Raw genomic sequence first — 24562 nt, 5'->3', positions numbered from 1 at the left:
AGCTGTATGAGGTTATATACAGGATACATTGTACATCCTGGTGTCAGTATGTAATATCCCATGCTGTGTACAGAGCTGTATGAGGTTATATACAGGATACATTGTATATCCAGGTGTCAGTATGTAATATCCCATGCTGTGTACAGAGCTGTATGAGGTTATATACAGGATACATTGTACATCCTGGTGTCAGTATGTAATATCCCATGCTGTGTACAGAGCTGTATGAGGTTATATACAGGATACATTGTATGTCCTGGTGTCAGTATGTAATATCCCATGCTGTGTACAGAGCTGTATGAGGTTATATACAGGATACATTGTACAGTCTGGTGTCAGTATGTAATATCCCATGCTGTGTACATAGCTGTATGAGGTGTTATATACAGGATACATTGAACAGTCTGGTGTCAGTATGTAATATACCATGCTGTGTACAGAGCTGTATGAGTTGTTTTATACAGGATACATTGTACATCCTGGTGTCAGTATGTAATATCCCATGCTGTGTACAGAGCTGTATGAGGTTATATACAGGATACATTGTTCATCCTGGTGTCAGTATGTAATATCCCATGCTGTGTACAGAGCTGTATGAGGTTATATACAGGATACATTGTACGTCCTGGTGTCAGTATGTAATATCCCATGCTGTGTACAGAGCTGTTTGAGGTGTTATATACAGGATACATTGTACATCCTGGTGTCAGTATGTAATATCCCATGCTGTGTACAGAGCTGTATGAGGTAATATACAGGATACATTGTATATCCAGGTGTCAGTATGTAATATCCCATGCTGTGTACAGAGCTGTATGAGGTTATATACAGGATACATTGTACATCCTGGTGTCAGTATGTAATATCCCATGCTGTGTACAGAGCTGTATGAGGTGTTATACACAGGATACATTGTACATCCTGGTGTCAGTATGTAATATCCCATGCTGTGTACAGAGCTGTATGAGGTTATATACAGGATACATTGTACACCCTGGTGTCAGTATGTAATATCCCATGCTGTGTACAGAGGTGTATGAGGTTATATACAGGATACATTGTATGTCCTGGTGTCAGTATGTAATATCCCATGCTGTGTACAGAGCTGTATGAGGTGTTATATACAGGATACATTGTACAGTCTGGTGTCAGTATGTAATATCCCATGCTGTGTACAGAGCTGTATGAGGTTATATACAGGATACATTGTACAGTCTGGTGTCAGTATGTAATATCCCATGCTGTGTACATAGCTGTATGAGGTGTTATATACAGGATACATTGTACAGTCTGGTGTCAGTATGTAATATCCCATGCTGTGTACAGAGCTGTATGAGTTGTTATATACAGGATACATTGTACATCCTGGTGTCAGTATGTAATATCCCATGCTGTGTACAGAGCTGTATGAGGTTATATACAGGATACATTGTTCATCCTGGTGTCAGTATGTAATATCCCATGCTGTGTACAGAGATGTATGAGGTTATATGCAGGATACATTGTATATCCTGGTGTCAGTATGTAATATCCCATGCTGTGTACAGAGCTGTATGAGGTGTTATATACAGGATACATTGTACGTCCTGGTGTCAGTATGTAATATCCCATGCTGTGTACAGAGCTGTATGAGGTTATATACAGGACACATTGTACATCCTGGTGTCAGTATGTAATATCCCATGCTGTGTACAGAGCTGTATGAGGTTATATACAGGATACAGTGTACATCCTGGTGTCAGTATGTAATATCCCATGCTGTGTACAGAGCTGTATGAGGTTATATACAGGATACATTGTATGTCCTGGTATCAGTATGTAATATACCATGCTGTGTACAGAGCTGTATGAGGTTACATACAGGATACCTTGTACATCTTGGTGTCAGTATGTAATATCCCATGCTGTGTACAGAGCTGTATGAGGTGTTATATACAGGATACATTGTATGTCCTGGTGTCAGTATGTAATATCCCATGCTGTGTACAGAGCTGTATGAGGTGTTATATACAGGATACATTGTATGTCCTGGTATCAGTATGTAATATCCAATGCTGTGTACAGAGCTGTATGAGGTTATATACAGGATACATTGTATGTCCTGGTGTCAGTATGTAATAACCCATGCTGTGTACAGAGCTGTATGAGGTGTTATATACAGGATACATTGTACACCCTGGTGTCAGTATGTAATATCCCATGCTGTGTACAGAGCTGTATGAGGTCATATACAGGATACATTGTACATCCTGGTGTCAGTATGTAATATCCCATGCTGTGTATAGAGCTGTATGAGGTGTTATATATAGGATACCTTGTACGTCCTGGTGTCAGTATGTAATATCCCATGCTGTGTACAGAGCTGTATAAGGTGTTATATACAGGATACCTTGTACGTCCTGGTGTCAGTATGTAATATCCCATGCTGTGTACAGAGCTGTATGAGGTTATATACAGGATACATTGTATATCCTGGTGTCAGTATGTAATATCCCATGCTGTGTACAGAGGTGTATGAGGTTATATACAGGATACATTGTATGTCCTGGTGTCAGTATGTAATATCCCATGCTGTGTACAGAGCTGTATGAGGTGTTATATACAGGATACCTTGTACGTCCTGGTGTCAGTATGTAATATCCCATGCTGTGTACAGAGCTGTATAAGGTGTTATATACAGGATACCTTGTACGTCCTGGTGACAGTATGTAATATCCCATGCTGTGTACAGAGGTGTATGAGGTTATATACAGGATACTTTGTACGTCCTGGTGTCAGTATGTAATATCCCATGCTGTGTACAGAGCTGTATGAGGTTATATACAGGATACATTGTACATCCTGGTGTCAGTATGTAATATCCCATGCTGTGTACAGAGCTGTATGAGGTTATATACAGGATACATTGTACATCCTGGTGTCAGTATGTAATATCCCATGCTGTGTACAGAGCTGTATGAGGTTATATACAGGATACATTGTATATCCAGGTGTCAGTATGTGATATCCCATGCTTTGTACAGAGCTGTATGAGGTTATATACAGGACACATTGTATATCCCGGTGTCAGTATGTAATATCCCATGCTGTGTACAGAGCTGTATGAGGTTATATACAGGATACATTGTACATCCTGGTGTCAGTATGTAATATCCCATGCTGTGTACAGAGCTGTATGAGGTGTTATATACAGGATACATTGTACATCCTGGTGTCAGTATGTAATATCCCATGCTGTGTACAGAGCTGTATGAGGTGTTATATACAGGATACATTGTACATCCTGGTGTCAGTATGTAATATCCCATGCTGTGTACAGAGCTGTATGAGGTTATATACAGGATACATTGTACACCCTGGTGTCAGTATGTAATATCCCATGCTGTGTACAGAGGTGTATGAGGTTATATACAGGATACATTGTATGTCCTGGTGTCAGTATGTAATATCCAATGCTGTGTACAGAGCTGTATGAGGTTATATACAGGATACATTGTACGTTCTGGTGTCAGTATGTAATATCCCATGCTGTGTACAGAGCTGTATGGGGTTATATACAGGATACATTGTACATCCTGGTATCAGTATGTAATATCCCATGCTGTGTACAGAGCTGTATGGGGTTATATACAGGATACATTGTACATCCTGGTATCAGTATGTAATATCCCATGCTGTGTACAGAGCTGTATGAGGTTATATACAGGATACATTGTACGTTCTGGTGTCAGTATGTAATATCCCATGCTGTGTACAGAGCTGTATGGGGTTATATACAGGATACATTGTACATCCTGGTGTCAGTATGTAATATCCCATGCTGTGTACAGAGCTGTATGAGGTTATATACAGGATACATTTTATGTCCTGCTGTCAGTATGTAATATTCCATGCTGTGTACAGAGCTGTATGAGGTTATATACAGGATACATTGTACATCCTGGTGTCAGTATGTAATATCCCATGCTGTGTACAGAGGTGTATGAGGTTATATACAGGATACATTGTACATCCTGGTGTCAGTATGTTATATTCCATGCTGTGTACAGAGCTGTATGAGGTGTTATATACAGGATACATTGTACATCCTGGTGTCAGCATGTAATATCCCATGCTGTGTACAGAGCTGTATGAGGTTATATACAGGATACATTGTATGTCCTGGTGTCAGTATGTAATAACCCATGCTGTGTACAGAGCTGTATGAGGTGTTATATACAGGATACATTGTACGTCCTGGTGTCAGTATGTAATATCCCATGCTGTGTACAAAGCTGTATGAGGTTATATACAGGATACATTGTATATCCTGGTGTCAGTATGTAATATCCCATGCTGTGTACAGAGCTGTATGAGGTGTTATATACAGGATACATTGTACGTCCTGGTGTCAGTATGTAATATCCCATGCTGTGTACAAAGCTGTATGAGGTTATATACAGGATACATTGTATATCCTGGTGTCAGTATGTAATATCCCATGCTGTGTACAGAGCTGTATGAGGTTATATACAGGATACATTGTACAGTCTGGTGTCAGTATGTAATATCCCATGCTGTGTACAGAGCTGTATGAGGTGTTATATACAGGATACATTGTATATCCTGGTGTCAGTATGTAATATCCCATGCTGTGTACAGAGCTGTATGAGGTTATATACAGGATACATTGTACCTCCTTGTGTCAGTATGTAATATCCCATGCTGTGTACAGAGCTGTATGAGATTATATACAGGATACATTGTATATCCTGGTGTCAGTATGTAATATCCCATACTGTGCACAGAGCTGTATGAGGTTATATACAGGATACATTGTACATCCTGGTGTCAGTATGTAATATCCCATGCTGTGTACAGAGCTGTATGAGGTGTTATATACAGGATACATTGTACACCCTGGTGTCAGTATGTAATATCCCATGCTGTGTACAGAGCTGTATGAGATTATATACAGTATACATTGTATGTCCTGGTGTCAGTATGTAATATCCCATGCTGTGTACAGAGCTGTATGAGGTTATATACAGGATACATTATACATCCTGGTGTCAGTATGTAATATCCCATGCTGTGTACAGAGCTGTATGAGGTTATATACAGGATACATTGTACATCCTGGTGTCAGTATGTAATATCCCATGCTGTGTACAGAGCTGTATGAGGTTATATACAGGACACATTGTATATCCTGGTGTCAGTATTTAATATCCCATGCTGTGTACAGAGCTGTATGAGGTTATATACAGGACACATTGTATATCCTGGTGTCAGTATGTAATATCCCATGCTGTGTACAGAGCTGTATGAGGTTATATACAGGATACATTGTATGTCCTGGTGTCAGTATGTAATATCCCATACTGTGTACAGAGCTGTATGAGGTGTTATATACAGGATACCTTGTACGTCCTTGTGTCAGTATGTAATATCCCATGCTGTGTACAGAGCTGTATAAGGTGTTATATACAGGATACCTTGTACGTCCTGGTGTCAGTATGTAATATCCCATGCTGTGTACAGAGCTGTATGAGGTTATATACAGGATACATTGTATATCCTGGTGTCAGTATGTAATATCCCATGCTGTGTACAGAGCTGTATGAGGTTATATACAGGATACATTGTACATCCTGGTATCAGTATGTAATATCCCATGCTGTGTACAGAAGTGTATGAGGTTATATACAGGATACCTTGTACGTCCTGGTGTCAGTATGTAATATCCCATGCTGTGTACAGAGCTGTATGAGGTTATATACAAGATACATTGTATATCCTGGTGTCAGTATGTAATATCCCATGCTGTGTACAGAGGTGTATGAGGTTATATACAGGATACATTGTACATCCTGGTGTCAGTATGTAATATCCCATGCTGTGTACAGAGCTGTATAAGGTGTTATATACAGGATACCTTGTACGTCCTGGTGTCAGTATGTAATATCCCATGCTGTGTACAGAGCTGTATGAGGTTATATACAGGATACATTGTACGTCCTGGTATCAGTATGTAATATCCCATGCTGTGTACAGAGCTGTATGAGGTTATATACAGGACACATTGTACGTCCTGGTATCAGTATGTAATATCCCATGCTGTGTACAGAGCTGTATGAGATTATATACAGGATACATTGTACGTCCTGGTGTCAGTATGTAATATCCCATGTTGTGTACAGAGCTGTATGAGGTTATATACAGGATACTTTGTACATCCTGGTGTCAGTATGTAATATCCCATGCTGTGTACAGAGCTGTATGAGGTGTTATATACAGGATACATTGTACGTCCTGGTGTCAGTATGTAATATCCCATGCTGTGTACAGAGCTGTATGAGGTTATATGCAGGATACATTGTACATCCTGGTGTCAGTATGTAATATCCCATGCTGTGTACAGAGCTGTATGAGGTGTCATATACAGGATACCTTGTACGTCCTGGTGTCAGTATGTAATATCCCATGCTGTGTACAGAGCTGTATGAGGTTATATACAGGATACATTGTACACCCTGGTGTCAGTATGTAATATCCCATGCTGTGTACAGAGCTGTATGAGGTTATATACAGGATACATTGTACACCCTGGTGTCAGTATGTAATATCCCATGCTGTGTACAGAGCTGTATGAGGTTATATACAGGATACATTGTATATCCAGGTGTCAGTATGTAATATCCCATGCTGTGTACAGAGCTGTATGAGGTTATATACAGGATACATTGTACATCCTGGTGTCAGTATGTAATTTCCCATGCTGTGTACAGAGCTGTATGAGGTGTTATATACAGGATACATTGTACATCCTGGTGTCAGTATGTAATATCCCATGCTGTGTACAGAGCTGTATGAGGTTATATACAGGATACATTGTACACCCTGGTGTCAGTATGTAATATCCCATGCTGTGTACAGAGCTGTATAAGGTTATATACAGGATACATTGTACACCCTGGTGTCAGTATGTAATATCCCATGCTGTGTACAGAGGTGTATGAGGTTATATACAGGATACATTGTATGTCCTGGTGTCAGTATGTAATATCCCATGCTGTGTACAGAGCTGTATGGGGTTATATACAGGATACATTGTACATCCTGGTGTCAGTATGTAATATCCCATGCTGTGTACAGAGCTGTATGAGGTTATCTACAGGATACATTGTATGTCCTGGTGTCCGTATGTAATATCCCATGCTGTGTACAGAGCTGTATGAGGTGTTATATACAGGATACAGTGTACATCCTGGTGTCAGTATGTAATATCCCATGCTGTGTACAGAGCTGTATGAGGTTATATACAGGATACATTGTACATCCTGGTGTCAGTATGTAATATCCCATGCTGTGTTCCAAGCTGTATGAGGTTGTATACAGGATACATTGTACATCCTGGTGTCAGTATGTAATATCCCATGCTGTGTACAGAGCTGTATGAGGTTATATACAGGATACATTGTATATCCTGGTGTCAGTATGTAATATCCCATGCTGTGTACAGAGCTGTATGAGGTTATATACAGGATACATTGTACATCCTGGTGTCAGTATGTAATATCCCATGCTGTGTACAGAGGTGTATGAGGTTATATACAGGATACATTGTACATCCTGGTGTCAGTATGTAATATCCCATGCTGTGTACAGAGCTGTATGAGGTTATATACAGGATACATTGTACACCCTGGTGTCAGTATGTAATATCCCATGCTGTGTACAGAGCTGTATGAGGTTATATACAGGATACATTGTATGTCCTGGTGTCAGTATGTAATATCCCATGCTGTGTACAGAGCTGTATGAGGTTATCTACAGGATACATTGTATGTCCTGGTGTCCGTATGTAATATCCCATGCTGTGTACAGAGCTGTATGAGGTGTTATATACAGGATACAGTGTACATCCTGGTGTCAGTATGTAATATCCCATGCTGTGTACAGAGCTGTATGAGGTTATATACAGGATACATTGTACATCCTGGTGTCAGTATGTAATATCCCATGCTGTGTTCCAAGCTGTATGAGGTTGTATACAGGATACATTGTACATCCTGGTGTCAGTATGTAATATCCCATGCTGTGTACAGAGCTGTATGAGGTTATATACAGGATACATTGTATATCCTGGTGTCAGTATGTAATATCCCATGCTGTGTACAGAGCTGTATGAGGTTATATACAGGATACATTGTACATCCTGGTGTCAGTATGTAATATCCCATGCTGTGTACAGAGGTGTATGAGGTTATATACAGGATACATTGTACATCCTGGTGTCAGTATGTAATATCCCATGCTGTGTACAGAGCTGTATGAGGTTATATACAGGATACATTGTACACCCTGGTGTCAGTATGTAATATCCCATGCTGTGTACAGAGCTGTATGAGGTTATATACAGGATACATTGTATGTCCTGGTGTCAGTATGTAATATCCCATGCTGTGTACAGAGCTGTATGAGGTGTTATATACAGGATACATTGTATGTCCTGGTGTCAGTATGTAATATCCCATGCTGTGTACAGAGCTGTATGATGTGTTATATACAGGATACATTGTACATCCTGGTGTCAGTATGTAATATCCCATGCTGTGTACAGAGCTGTATGATGTGTTATATACAGGATACATTGTACGTCCTGGTGTCAGTATGTAATATCCCATGCTGTGTACAGAGCTGTATGAGGTGTTATATACAGGATACATTGTACGTCCTGGTGTCAGTATGTAATATCCCATGCTGTGTACAGAGCTGTATGAGGTTATATACAGGATACATTGTATATCCTGGTGTCAGTATGTAATATCCCATGCTGTGTACAGAGGTGTATGAGGTTATATACAGGATACATTGTACATCCTGGTGTCAGTATGCAATATGCCATGCTGTGTACAGAGCTGTATGAGGTTATATACAGGATACATTTTATGTCCTGCTGTCAGTATGTAATATTCCATGCTGTGTACAGAGCTGTATGAGGTTATATACAGGATACATTGTACATCCTGGTGTCAGTATGCAATATGCCATGCTGTGTACAGAGCTGTATGAGGTTATATACAGGATACATTTTATGTCCTGCTGTCAGTATGTAATATCCCATGCTGTGTACAGAGCAGTATGAGGTGTTATATACAGGATACATTGTACATCCTGGTGTCAGCATGTAATATCCCATGCTGTGTACAGATCTGTATGAGGTTATATACAGGATACATTGTATGTCCTGGTGTCAGTATGTAATAACCCATGCTGTGTACAGAGCTGTATGAGGTGTTATATACAGGATACATTGTACGTCCTGGTGTCAGTATGTAATATCCCATGCTGTGTACAGAGCTGTATGAGGTTATATACAGGATACATTGTATATCCTGGTGTCAGTATGTAATATCCCATGCTGTGTACAGAGCTGTATGAGGTTATATACAGGATACATTGTATATCCTGGTGTCAGTATGTTATATCCCATGCTGTGTACAGAGCTGTATGAGGTTATATACAGGATACATTGTACATCCTGGTGTCAGTATGTAATATCCCATGCTGTGTACAGAGCTGTATGATGTGTTATATACAGGATACATTGTACCTCCTTGTGTCAGTATGTAATATCCCATGCTGTGTACAGAGCTGTATGAGATTATATACAGGATACATTGTATATCCTGGTGTCAGTATGTAATATCCCATACTGTGCACAGAGCTGTATGAGGTTATATACAGGATACATTGTACATCCTGGTGTCAGTATGTAATATCCCATGCTGTGTACAGAGCTGTATGAGGTGTTATATACAGGATACATTGTACACCCTGGTGTCAGTATGTAATATCCCATGCTGTGTACAGAGCTGTATGAGATTATATACAGTATACATTGTATGTCCTGGTGTCAGTATGTAATATCCCATGCTGTGTACAGAGCTGTATGAGGTTATATACAGGATACATTATACATCCTGGTGTCAGTATGTAATATCCCATGCTGTGTACAGAGCTGTATGAGGTTATATACAGGATACATTGTACGTCCTGGTGTCAGTATGTAATATCCCATGCTGTGTACAGAGCTGTATGAGGTTATATACAGGACACATTGTATATCCTGGTGTCAGTATGTAATATCCCATGCTGTGTACAGAGCTGTATGAGATTATATACAGGATACATTGTATGTCCTGGTGTCAGTATGTAATATCCCATACTGTGTACAGAGCTGTATGAGGTGTTATATACAGGATACCTTGTACGTCCTTGTGTCAGTATGTAATATCCCATGCTGTGTACAGAGCTGTATAAGGTGTTATATACAGGATACCTTGTACGTCCTGGTGTCAGTATGTAATATCCCATGCTGTGTACAGAGCTGTATGAGGTTATATACAGGATACATTGTACAGTCTGGTGTCAGTATGTAATATCCCATGCTGTGTACAGAGCTGTATGAGGTTATATACAGGATACATTGTATATCCTGGTGTCAGTATGTAATATCCCATGCTGTGTACAGAGCTGTATAAGGTTATATACAGGATACATTGTATATCCTGGTGTCAGTATGTAATATCCCATGCTGTGTACAGAGCTGTATGAGGTTATATACAGGATACATTGTACATCCTGGTATCAGTATGTAATATCCCATGCTGTGTACAGAAGTGTATGAGGTTATATACAGGATACCTTGTACGTCCTGGTGTCAGTATGTAATATCCCATGCTGTGTATAGAGCTGTATGAGGTTATATACAAGATACATTGTATATCCTGGTGTCAGTATGTAATATCCCATGCTGTGTACAGAGGTGTATGAGGTTATATACAGGATACATTGTACATCCTGGTGTCAGTATGTAATATCCCATGCTGTGTACAGAGCTGTATAAGGTGTTATATACAGGATACCTTGTACGTCCTGGTGTCAGTATGTAATATCCCATGCTGTGTACAGAGCTGTATGAGGTTATATACAGGATACATTGTATATCCTGGTGTCAGTATGTAATATCCCATGCTGTGTACAGAGCTGTATGAGGTTATATACAGGATACATTGTACATCCTGGTGTCAGTATGTAATATCCCATGCTGTGTACAGAGCTGTATGAGGTTATATACAGGATACATTGTACATCCTGGTGTCAGTATGTAATATCCCATGCTGTGTACAGAGCTGTATGAGGTTATATACAGGATACATTGTACATCCGGGTGTCAGTATGTAATATCCCATGCTGTGTACAGAGCTGTATGAGGTTATATACAGGATACATTGTATATCCTGGTGTCAGTATGTAATATCCCATGCTGTGTACAGAGCTGTATGAGGTTATATACAGGATACATTGTATATCCCGGTGTCAGTATGTAATATCCCATGCTGTGTACAGAGCTGTATGAGGTTATATACAGGATACATTGTATATCCTGGTGTCAGTATGTAATATCCCATGCTGTGTACAGAGCTGTATGAGGTTATATACAGGATACATTGTACATCCTGGTGTCAGTATGTAATATCCCATGCTGTGTACAGAGCTGTATGAGGTTATATACAGGATACATTGTATTTCCTGGTGTCAGTATGTAATATCCCATGCTGTGTACAGAGCTGTATGAGGTTATATACAGGATACATTGTATGTCCTGGTGTCAGTATGTAATATCCCATGCTGTGTACAGAGCTGTATGAGGTTATATACAGGATACATTGTACATCCTGGTGTCAGTATGTAATATCCCATGCTGTGTACAGAGGTGTATGAGGTTATATACAGGATACATTGTACATCCTGGTGTCAGTATGTAATATCCCATGCTGTATACAGAGGTGTATGAGGTTATATACAGGATACATTGTACATCCGGGTGTCAGTATGTAATATCCCATGCTGTGTACAGAGCTGTATGAGGTTATATACAGGATACATTGTACATCCTGGTGTCAGTATGTAATATCCCATGCTGTGTACAGAGGTGTATGAGGTTATATACAGGATACATTGTACATCCTGGTGTCAGTATGTAATATCCCATGCTGTGTACAGAGGTGTATGAGGTTATATACAGGATACATTGTACATCCTGGTGTCAGTATGTAATTTCCCATGCTGTGTACAGAGCTGTATGAGGTGTTATATACAGGATACATTGTACGTCCTGGTGTCAGTATGTAATATCCCATGCTGTGTACAGAGCTGTATGAGGTTATATACAGGATACATTGTACACCCTGGTGTCAGTATGTAATATCCCATGCTGTGTACAGAGCTGTATGAGGTTATATACAGGATACATTGTACGTCCTGGTGTCAGTATGTAATATCCCATGCTGTGTACAGAGCTGTATGAGGTTATATACATTATACATTGTATATCCTGGTGTCAGTATGTAATATCCCATGCTGTGTACAGAGCTGTATGAGGTGTTATATACAGGATACATTGTATGTCCTGGTGTCAGTATGTAATATCCCATGCTGTGTACAGAGCTGTATGAGGTTATATATAGGATACATTGTATATCCTGGTGTCAGTACGTAATATCCCATGCTGTGTACAGAGGTGTATGAGGTTATATACAGGATACATTGTACATCCTGGTGTCAGTATGTAATATCCCATGCTGTGTACAGAGCTGTATGAGGTTATATACATTATACATTGTATATCCTGGTGTCAGTATGTAATATCCCATGCTGTGTATAGAGCAGTATGAGGTGTTATATACAGGATACATTGTACATCCTGGTGTCAGTATGTAATATCCCATGCTGTGTACAGAGCTGTATGAGGTTATATACAGGATACTTTGTATATCCTGGTGTCAGTATGTAATATCCCATGCTGTGTACAGAGCTGTATGAGGTTATATACAGGACACATTGTATATCCCGGTGTCAGTATGTAATATCCCATGCTGTGTACAGAGCTGTATGAGGTTATATACAGGATACAGTGTACATCCTGGTATCAGTATGTAAAATCCCATGCTGTGTACAGAGCTGTATGGGTTATATACAGGATACCTTGTACGTCCTGGGGTCAGTATGTAATATCCCATGCTGTGTACAGAGCTGTATGAGGTTATATACAGGATACATTGTACATCCGGGTGTCAGTATGTAATATCCCATGCTGTGTACAGAGCTGTATGAGGTTATATACATTATACATTGTATATCCTGGTGTCAGTATGTAATATCCCATGCTGTGTACAGAGCTGTATGAGGTGTTATATACAGGATACATTGTATGTCCTGGTGTCAGTATGTAATATCCCATGCTGTGTACAGAGCTGTATGAGGTTATATATAGGATACATTGTATATCCTGGTGTCAGTACGTAATATCCCATGCTGTGTACAGAGGTGTATGAGGTTATATACAGGATACATTGTACATCCTGGTGTCAGTATGTAATATCCCATGCTGTGTACAGAGCTGTATGAGGTGTTATATACAGGATACATTGTACATCCTGGTGTCAGTATGTAATATCCCATGCTGTGTACAGAGCTGTATGAGGTTATATACATTATACATTGTATATCCTGGTGTCAGTATGTAATATCCCATGCTGTGTATAGAGCAGTATGAGGTGTTATATACAGGATACATTGTACATCCTGGTGTCAGTATGTAATATCCCATGCTGTGTACAGAGCTGTATGAGGTGTTATATACAGGATACATTGTATATCCTGGTGTCAGTATGTAATATCCCATGCTGTGTACAGAGCTGTATGAGGTTATATACAGGACACATTGTATATCCCGGTGTCAGTATGTAATATCCCATGCTGTGTACAGAGCTGTATGAGGTTATATACAGGATACATTGTACATCCTGGTGTCAGTATGTAATATCCCATGCTGTGTACAGAGCTGTATGAGGTTATATACAGGACACATTGTATATCCTGGTGTCAGTATGTAATATCCCATGCTGTGTACAGAGGTGTATGAGGTTATATACAGGATACATTGTACATCCTGGTGTCAGTATGTAATATCCCATGCTGTGTACAGAGCTGTATGAGGTTATATACAGGATACAATGTACATCCTGGTGTCAGTATGTAATATCCCATGCTGTGTACAGAGCTGTATGAGGTTATATACAGGACACATTGTATATCCTGGTGTCAGTATGTAATATCCCATGCTGTGTACAGAGCTGTATGAGGTTATATACAGGACACATTGTATATCCTGGTGTCAGTATGTAATATCCCATGCTGTGTACAGAGCTGTATGAGGTTATATACAGGACACATTGTATATCCGGGTGTCAGTATGTAATATCCCATGCTGTGTACAGAGCTGTATGAGGTTATATACAGGACACATTGTATATCCCGGTGTCAGTATGTAATATCCCATACTGTGTACAGAGCTGTATGAGGTTATATACAGGACACATTGTATATCCCGGTGTCAGTATGTAATATCCCATGCTGTGTACAAGGAGATTTGCCTTTTGATCTCCAAATCATGTCAGAAACAACTACAAAGACTTATGTAGCAATAATAAACTTCCAGCAATGTCCTTCTATAGAGGTTGGAGCAGGAATGAGATTCTCTGATGAGGGATGATCAGGGAGATTGACTTAAATTCCCTCCCAGATCCTCCCGACTCACCTGACGCAAGTAGTGCACGGCGTAATAACGTACTGCACCTAGTAATAGCTTTACTCACTATTCATACGGCGCACTAAGCTATTGCTGGATTGGGGTTGGGTGAGAGCTTCTCCCAGGGCTCATGATGTGCTGTACTGTCTGTCTATAAACACAATATTCACTAATAAAATGATAAAATATCAGAAGTAAATTATAAAATTGAAATCTTGTGAATGGTTTGAGTATTGATAGAATAAGAGAACATGACATCCTGGTGGCTGGAAGAAGCTATCACGACGAGACTCAGGTTCGTCATATGTTCATATGCTTCCTTAAAGGGACTAAAATCCTTTAATAAGACCTTTTTAACTATTTGAAGTGTCAGTATAATAAAGCTCTAAAACCAGTGCGGGGAGTGCACGTTATTCTGAACGTAACCTTTATTTACCGGCATCGGGGGGGGGGAGGGGGTTGTCGGAATTTCAAGTACATTTTGAGTCAGAGCCCCTCTGCCTCTGCTCGTCAGGTGGTAATAACCCCCATTGATGGCCCCCATGAACGTGCACTTACCTGATATTCTCCTCCATCTTTGAGCCATCAGTTAGGTACTTGGTGAAGAGGTCCTTGAGCTCTGACCAGTCCATCCTTATGGGTTCAGATGCTTCCTGCTCATAAGACTCATCTGACACAATCTCAACGCTGTTCACGTCACAAGCTACACATGGGCGGCGAGTGCTGACATATCCCAGGATGAAGGCTGCCGGAGAAGAGACAAGCAGGGGGTCATGTAGGGCTTGTGTGGTGTTGACATTACGCAGGGTAGAGTGGCCACTTACCCACGAACGCAGCCACAATGACGGCAATGATGAGTTTCTGGTACTGGGGGGAGATCTGGAACCTGGAGCACTTAGGATGTGAGCTCTGGTCAACACGTGGAGCTTCCTCAATATGGAGCTCAGCCTCATCCTCCTCCTCAACCCCACGATAAATGGAATATGACTGGGACGGCATCTGTAAAAGATGGAGATTATATATACCGGCTGCATGGGGCCATCACATATATAAGGCAACATTACACATACCTTCCCCCCATATAGAAAGAAGATGGACATACATTGATCTCAAAAGCGCACTCACCGCAGCATGGAGTATCCGTCGTACTGATTCCATCTCACAACCTGCAAAGAGGAACAGCGAAATGTGATATCAGAACACCCCACACACGGAGCCGCCCAGGAGACACTCCCCACCACTATCAGACATGTGGGGCTTGTATCTGTCAACTCAGAACCCACCAGGTCTTTGTGGTGCCACCCAGGGAAGAGGAGAGCATCGTAGTGGCAAGGGATGAATAGCGGTAGTAGAGTCTATGACGGTGTTGACAGTGGTAGTGGAGGTTATGACGGTGTTGACAGTGGTAGTAGAGGCTATGACGGTGTTGACAGTGGTAGTAGAGGCTATGATGGTCGTGACAGTGGTAGTAGACTCTATGACGGAGGTGACAGTGGTAGTAGAGGCTATGACGGTGTTGACAGTGGTAGTAGAGGCTATGACGGTGATGACAGTGGTAGTAGAGGCTATGACAGTGATGACAGTAGTAGTAGAGGCTATGACGGTGTTGATAGTGGTAGTAGAGGCTTTGACGGTGATGACAGCGGTAGTGGAGGCTATGACGGTGGTGAAGGTGGTAGTAGAGGCTATGACGGTGGTGACAGTGGTAGTAGACTCTATGACGGTTATGACAGTGGTAGTAGAGGCTATGACGGTGGTGAAGGTGGTAGTAGAGGCTATGATGGTGGTAACAGTGGTAGTAGAGGCTATGACGGTGGTGACAGTGGTAGTAGAGGCTATGACGGTGGTGACAGTGGTAGTAGAGGCTATGACGGTGATGACAGTGGTAGTAGAGGCTATGATGGTAGTGACAGTGGTAGTAGAGGCTATGACAGTGGTGACGGTTGTAGTAGAGGCTATGACGGTGATGACAGTGGTAGTAGAGACTATGATGGTGGTGACAGTGGTAGTAGAGTCTATGGCAGAGGTGACAGTGGTAGTAGAGACTATGACAGTGATGACAGTGGTAGTAGAGGCTATGACAGTGATGACAGTAGTAGTAGAGGCTATGACAGTGATGACAGTAGTAGTAGAGGCTATGACGGTGTTGATAGTGGTAGTAGAGGCTTTGACGGTGATGACAGCGGTAGTGGAGGCTATGACGGTGGTGAAGGTGGTAGTAGAGGCTATGACGGTGGTGACAGTGGTAGTAGACTCTATGACGGTTATGACAGTGGTAGTAGAGGCTATGACGGTGGTGACAGTGGTAGTAGAGTCTATGGCGGAGGTGACAGTGGTAGTAGAGACTATGACAGTGATGACAGTGGTAGTAGAGGCTATGACAGTGGTGACGGTTGTAGTAGAGGCTATGACGGTGATGACAGTGGTAGTAGAGACTATGATGGTGGTGACAGTGGTAGTAGAGTCTATGGCGGAGGTGACAGTGGTAGTAGAGACTATGACAGTGATGACAGTGGTAGTAGAGGCTAAGACGGTGATGACAGTAGTAGTAGAGGCTATGACAGTGATGACAGTAGTAGTAGAGGCTATGACGGTGATGATAGTGGTAGTAGAGGCTATGACAGTGATGACAGTAGTAGTAGAGGCTATGACGGTGTTGACAGTGGTAGTAGAGGCTATGACGGTGATGACAGCGGTAGTGGAGGCTATGACGGTGGTGACAGTGGTAGTAGAGGCTATGATGGTGGTGACAGTGGTAGTAGAGGCTATAACGGTGATGACAGTGGAAGTAGAGGCTATGACGGTGGTGAAGGTGGTAGTAGAGGCTATGACGGTGGTGACAGTGGTAGTAGAAGCTATGACGGTTATGACAGTGGTAGTAGAGTCTATGGCGGAGGTGACAGTGGTAGTAGAGACTATGACAGTGATGACAGTGGTAGTAGAGGCTATGACGGTGGTGACGGTGGTAGTAGAGGCTATGACGGTGGTAACAGTGGTAGTAGAGGCTATGACGGTAGTGAAGGTGGTAGTAGAGGCTATGATGGTGGTAACAGTGGTAGTAGAGACTATGACAGTGATGACAGTGGTAGTAGAGGCTATGACGGTGGTGACGGTGGTAGTAGAGGCTATGACGGTGGTAACAGTGGTAGTAGAGGCTATGACGGTGGTGAAGGTGGTAGTAGAGGCTATGATGGTGGTAACAGTGGTAGTAGAGGCTATGATGGCGGTAACAGTGGTAGTAGAGGCTATGATGGTGGTGACAGTGGTAGTAGAGGCTATGACGGTGGTGACAGTGGTAGTAGAGGCTATGACGGTGTTGACAGTGGTAGTAGAGGCTAAGACGGTGATGACAGTAGTAGTGGAGGCTATGACAGTGATGACAGTAGTAGTAGAGGCTATGACGGTGATGATAGTGGTAGTAGAGGCTATGACAGTGATGACAGTAGTAGTAGAGGCTATGACGGTGTTGACAGTGGTACTAGAGGCTATGACGGTGATGACAGCGGTAGTGGAGGCTATGACGGTGGTGACAGTGGTAGTAGAGGCTATGATGGTGGTGACAGTGGTAGTAGAGGCTATAACGGTGATGACAGTGGAAGTAGAGGCTATGACGGTGGTGAAGGTGGTAGTAGAGGCTATGACGGTGGTGACAGTGGTAGTAGAAGCTATGACGGTTATGACAGTGGTAGTAGAGGCTATGATGGTGGTAACAGTGGTAGTAGAGGCTATGACGGTGGTGAAGGTGGTAGTAGAGGCTATGATGGTGGTAACAGTGGTAGTAGAGACTATGACAGTGATGACAGTGGTAGTAGAGGCTATGATGGTGGTGACGGTGGTAGTAGAGGCTATGACGGTGGTAACAGTGGTAGTAGAGGCTATGACGGTGGTGAAGGTGGTAGTAGAGGCTATGATGGTGGTAACAGTGGTAGTAGAGGCTATGATGGCGGTAACAGTGGTAGTAGAGGCTATGATGGTGGTGACAGTGGTAGTAGAGGCTATGACGGTGGTGACAGTGGTAGTAGAGGCTATGACAGTGGTGAAGGTGGTAGAAGAGGCTATGACGGTGGTGACAGTGGTAGTAGAGGCTATGACGGTGGTGACAGTGGTAGTAGAGGCTATGACGGTGGTGACAGTGGTAGTAGAGGCTATGACGCTGGTGACAGTGGTAGCAGAGGCTATGATGGTGGTTACAGTGGTAGTAGAGGCTATGACGGTGATGACAGTGGTAGTAGAGTCCATGGCGGAGGTGACAGTGGTAGTAGAGACTATGACAGTGGTAGTAGAGGCTATGACGGTGGTGACGGTTGTAGTAGAGGCTATGACAGTGATGACAGTGGTAGTAGAGACTATGATGGTGGTGACAGTGGTAGTAGAGGCTATGATGGTGGTATAGAGAGCTGGGCCCCGTGTATACAGCATATACAGAGCCCCATGCAGTGTATACTGTATCTTCAGAGCTCCAATCTGTGTATACAGTATATATAGAGCCCCATCCTGTGTATACTGTATATACAGAGCCCCATCCTGTGTATACTGTATATACAGAGCCCCATCCTGTGTATACTGTATATATAGAGCCCCATCCTGTGTATATTGTATGTACAGAGCCTCATCCTCTGCGCATTACCTTGTATATTTCTAAGGACCCGTATTTCTGCAGTGTCAGCAGATTCTCGGAGATGTATTAGTGGTTGATGTTCTCAGTAATATTCAGAGTATTTTCAATGAAGCTGCTGGTCCCTGTGATTGGCCAATGGACACGCCTATGATTAGACTATCTGCCCGCACAGATGTGTGATATGTGGCACCGTAATGGGGGCACACCCTCACCCCAGAATCTAAGGACTGCAGCCAATAACTTACTGCAACCTGAATAGTAAAAGGTCAATGAATCACTGGAAGAAATAAGAGCAGTGAGAATAGAGACACCTAATATAGTCCCTGGACCATCATATGGGGGGCACAAATATCATATAATTGTATACTCATCCAAATCCAGAGTGGGGGATACAGATGCTGAGCGAGCTTGTATCTAGGCTAGAGACGTATCTCATCTTGTATCCAAGCTAGAGGACCATTTGATTTTTTAGCCAGGCCTGAGGTGTATCTCAGCTTGTATTTAGTCTAAAGGAGTCTTTCATCTTGTATCCAGTTTAGAGATGTATCTCATTTTATATCCAGTTGGGAGGTGTATCTCATCTCATATCCAGGCTGGTGGTGTATCTCATCCTGTATCGGGCTGGAGGTGTATCTCATGATGTATCCAGGCTGGAGGTGTATCTCATCTTGTATCCGGGCTGGAGGTGTATCTAAGCCAGTATCGGGGCTGGAGGTGTATCTCATCCTGTATCCAAGCTGGAGGTGTATCTAAGCCTGTATCGGGGCTGGATGTGTATCTCATCCTGTATCCAAGCTGGAGGTGTATCTCATCCTGTACCAGGGCTGGAGGTGTATCTCATCCTGTATCCAGGCTGGAGGTGTATCTCATCTTGTATCCAGGCTGGAGATGTATCTCATGGTGTATCCAGGCTGGAGGTGTATCTCATCCTGTATCCAGGCTGGAGGTGTATCTCATGGTGTATCCAGGCTGGAGGTGTATCTCATGGTGTATCGAGGCTGGAGGTGTATCTCATGGTGTATCCAGGCTGGAGGTGTATCTCATGGTGTATCCAGGCTGGAGGTGTATCTCATCTTGTATCCAGGCTGGAGGTGTATCTCATGGTGTATCCAGGCTGGAGGTGTATCTCATCCTGTATCCAGGCTGGAGGTGTATCTCATCTTGTATCCAGGCTGGAGATGTATCTCATGGTGTATCCAGGCTGGAGGTGTATCTCATCCTGTATCGGGGCTGGAGGTGTATCTCATCCTGTACCAGGGCTGGAGGTGTATCTCATCCTGTATCGGGGCTGGAGGTGTATCTCATCCTGTACCAGGGCTGGAGGTGTATCTCATTCTGTATCGGGGCTGAAGATGTATCTCAGCTTGTATCCAGGCTGGAGATGTATCTCATGGTGTATCCAGGCTGGAGGTGTATCTCATCTTGTATCCAGGCTGGAGGTGTATCTCATCTTGTATCCAGGCTGGATGTGTATCTCATGGTGTATCCGAGCTGAGATGTTTCTCATCGTGTATCCAAGCTGGAGGTGTATCTCATCCTGTATCGGGGCTGGAGGTGTGTCTCATCCTGGGGTGCACACAGCGCTGGTGCCCCCAGTTACATACACAGATGCCCATGAGTACAATGTATAGTGAGGCTGCACTCACCTCGCTCCCCGCTCTCCTCGTTCGTCTACATGAAGCAAAGTCCACCCCGGCCGCCGCGTCCCAGACCTCGGTGTTGTGTAAGTGGGAGAGATGACGCCTGCATGTCCCCAAACCTCTAATAAACATGTGACCCGCTGTATCCAGCACCCCTGACCTCTGACCCCGGTCACCGCACAGCACTGGCGCCACAGCTGGGGTCATACACAGGGGACACGGCAGCCAAATATTGTCTGAGATCTGGGGCAGCATTGGCTCACGGGCTCCTCTGTGACAGGATCTACAAATATAGGACAAAAAATCACGCTGTGTGTTCCACAAAATTCTGTTCTGTTTGACAAAACAACATTCTGTGAGACGAAACTCCATGTGACCAAGAAACACTGTGTGTGAGGCCCTGGTGTTAGCGACAACAGCCGGGGATCACAATAACTTACAGTCTCCTTAAAGATTAGCAGAAGGTCTGGCTAGTTGGAGCCAGATGGGCTCTGCTGCTTGGGTAGCAAGCTACACTAAGATCAGAGAACAACTTGGTGCTGTTTCCACACAGGAGCTCAGAGAAAGATAGACAAGTACTGACTGACCCAGAGCATTGGATTAGTAGAACTAATTCCAACACATGCAGAGCTACCAACCAATCAGCAGCCTGGGAATCTGCAGGATGGATAACAAATACTTCAACATAACATAAACAACACATCTTAACTAGAGATGAGCGAACATACTCGTCCGAGCTTGATGCTGGTTGGAGCATTAGCGTACTCGAAACTGCTCGTTGCTCGGACGAGTATTTCGCCAGCTCCAGAAAATGGCATCTCCCGCCGTTTTGCTTTTTGGTGGCCAGAAACAGAGCCAATCACAAGCCAGGAGACTCTGCAGTACACCCAGCATGACGTGGTACCCTTACACGTCGATAGCAGTGGTTGGCTGGCCAGATCAGGTGACCCTGGGATAGACTAGCCGCTGGCCGCGCTGCTCGGATCATTCTGTGTCTGGATGCCGCTAGGGAGAGAGCTGCTGCTGCTCAGGGAAAGCGTTAGGGTGTTCTATTAGAATAGTGTTAGGCAGGAGTGATTCTACAAGAACCCAACAGCCCTTCTTAGGGCTACAATAATGTTTTATTTTCCTTTTTTTTTTGGTTTGCTTGTGGCTGGGCTTGCTGGCATTAGTAGTGCAGCTAGTACCATATTGTGAGGAATTTGCTGGGAGACCTGCGACCGTTGTGTTTAGCTCTTAGTGACACGCATATCCACCTCAAACACCGAAGTGGGACAATTTATTAGGGGTTTGATTAGAATTAGGCAGAGTCTGCTGATTTATTTTTTTTTTTACCTTTATTTCTTTTTATAGCTCAAAGTCATCAGGCACAGCACAAAATCCAGTTGTGTGCTGTCAGTGTAGGTTAGAAACTGGCCATAGCAATAGGATAGCATCGTTTTGTTTAAAAAAAACCACAAAAAACACAAAAAAAAAAAATTGAAGTTTACACTTTAATTTTGAAAATGTTTAACCCGAGGGCTAGGGGTAGAGGACAAGGGCGGGGACGTGGGCGTCCAACTACTGCAGGGGTCAGAGGCCGTGGTCCTGGGCGGGGTGAGACACCACCTGCTTATGTGGGAGCAGGGGAACGCCGCAGAGCTACACTCCCTAGGTTCATCATGTCTCAAGTTACTGGGACTCGTGGTAGAGCACTGTTGAGGCCAGAACAGTGCGAACAGGTGATGTCGTGGATTGCCGACAATGCTTCGAGCAATTTGTCCACCAGTCAGTCTTCCACGCAGTCCACCCATGTCACCGAAATCAGCACTCCTCCAGCTCCTGCACCTCAGCCTCCTCCCCCCCAGTCTGCCCCCTCCCAGGAAAATTTGGCATTTGAACCGGCATACTCTGAGGAACTGTTTTCTGGACCCTTCCCACTGTCACAAACCACTTGTCCGGTTGCTGCTGAGCAATTTTCCGATGCCCAGGTTTTCCACCGGTCGCAGTCTGTGGGTGATGATGACCTTCTTGACGTAGTGGAAGAAGTGTGTAAAGAGGTGTCCGACGATGAGGAGACACGGTTGTCAGACAGTGGTGAAGTTGTTGTCAGGGCAGGAAGTCCGAGGGGGGAGCAGACTGAGGGATCGGAGGATGATGAGGTGACAGACCCAAGCTGGGTTGATAGGCCAGGTGAACACAGTGCTTCTGAGACGGAGGAGAGTCCTATAGCAGAACAGGTTGGAAGAGGCAGTGGTGGGGCCAGACGGAGAGGCAGGGCCAGAGCTGGTGCATCAGCGTCAAATGTTGCCCGTAGTCAAGCTCCCGTGGCGAGGGCTCCCGCGGCGAGGGCTAGATTTTCAGAAGTCTGGAGGTTCTTTAAGGAAACACCGGATGACCGACGGACTGTGGTGTGCAACCTTTGCCAAACCAGGATCAGCAGGGGTTCCACCACTACTAGCTTAACTACCACCAGTATGCGCAGGCATATGAATGCTAAACACCCCACTCAGTGGCACCAAGCCCGTTCACCTCCGGCCGTGCACACCCCTGCTCCTTCCCCTGTGTCAGCTGATAGTCAGCCCCCTGCCCAGGACCCTGGCCCAAAAACCCCATCGTCGCCTCCACGATCCTCCACAGCATCCACCAGCGTTCAGCTCTCCATACCCCAGACGCTGGAGCGCAAAAGGAAGTATAGCGCAACCCACCCACACGCTCAAGCCCTCAACATCCACATCTCCAAGTTGCTTAGCCTGGAGATGCTGCCCTATAGACTGGTAGAGACCGAGGCCTTTCGAAACCTCATGGCGGCGGCCGCCCCTCGGTATTCGGTTCCCAGCCGCCACTACTTTTCCCGATGTGCCGTCCCAGCCCTGCACAAGCACGTGTCAGACAACATCATCCGTGCCCTGACCAACGCCGTTTCTGACAAGGTCCACCTGACCACGGACACGTGGACGAGTGCTGCCGGGCAGGGCCACTATATATCGCTGACGGCACATTGGGTTAACTTGGTGGAGGCTGGGACCGAGTCTGACCCTGGGGCTGGTCATATACTGCCGACACCGAGGATTGCGGGGCCTACCTCGGTCCAGGTCTCAAAGGCCTACTATGCCTCCTCCTCCTCCCACCCCTCCTCCACCTCCGAATTACCATCCGTGGGCATGGCGACAATCAGTCGCTAGCTCTAGGCACAGCAGCAGTGCCATCATCGCTAAGCGACAGCAGGCGGTGCTCAAACTGCTGAGCCTAGGCCATAAAAGGCACATTGCCCAAGAGCTATTACAGGGCATCACGGCGCAGACTGATCTGTGGCTGGCACCGCTGAACCTGAAGCCAGGCATGGTTGTGTGTGACAACGGCCGTAACCTGGTGGCGGCTTTGCAACTCGGCAGACTGACACATGTGCCATGCCTGGCCCATGTGTTAAATCTCATAGTTCAGCGTTTCCTCAAGACATACCCCAATCTGTCTGATTTGCTCACGAAGCTGCGCCGCATCTGTGCGCATTTCAGGAAGTCCAGCACAGATGCTGCCACTCTCAGGGCAGCGCAGCGCCGCCTCCAACTGCCCGCTCACCGACTGTTGTGCGACGTGTCCACGAGGTGGAATTCAACATTAACCATGTTATCCAGAGTTTACCAGCAGCGCAGAGCGATTGTAGACTGCCAGATGTCAACTTCC

The 24562-nt window shown here is 44.0% G+C and overlaps 1 protein-coding gene across 6 annotated transcripts in view; it reads right to left on the bottom strand.

Annotated features, from left to right (window-relative positions):
• The window catches only part of TFR2 (transferrin receptor 2), an 86975-nt gene extending 65992 nt beyond the window's left edge, over window positions 1-20983 (bottom strand). For 5 of the 6 annotated variants that reach the window (XR_011855138.1, XR_011855139.1, XR_011855140.1 and 2 more), the window contains exons 1-4: window positions 20906-20983; window positions 15767-15807; window positions 15466-15640; window positions 15200-15386 (exon numbers count right to left, since the gene is read on the bottom strand). Coding sequence is in view for 2 of the 6 variants with exons in the window: in XM_072150059.1 (XP_072006160.1) it covers window positions 15200-15386; window positions 15466-15640; window positions 15767-15799 (395 nt within the window). In the remaining 4 variants the exon portion in view is untranslated. Of the gene's footprint in view, window positions 1-15199; window positions 15387-15465; window positions 15641-15766; window positions 15808-19268; window positions 20866-20905 lie in introns of those variants that run through there. The other variant, XM_072150060.1, reaches the window with a different exon arrangement.
• Between the last annotated feature and the right edge of the window lie 3579 nt (window positions 20984-24562).

Source organism: Engystomops pustulosus, chromosome 4 (genome assembly GCF_040894005.1).
Source record: "Engystomops pustulosus chromosome 4, aEngPut4.maternal, whole genome shotgun sequence".
In the NCBI taxonomy this organism is placed as follows: Eukaryota; Metazoa; Chordata; class Amphibia; order Anura; family Leptodactylidae; genus Engystomops; species Engystomops pustulosus.
The sequence above is the reverse complement of the archived record's forward strand: the minus strand, read 5'-3'. Positions and strand labels throughout refer to the sequence as shown.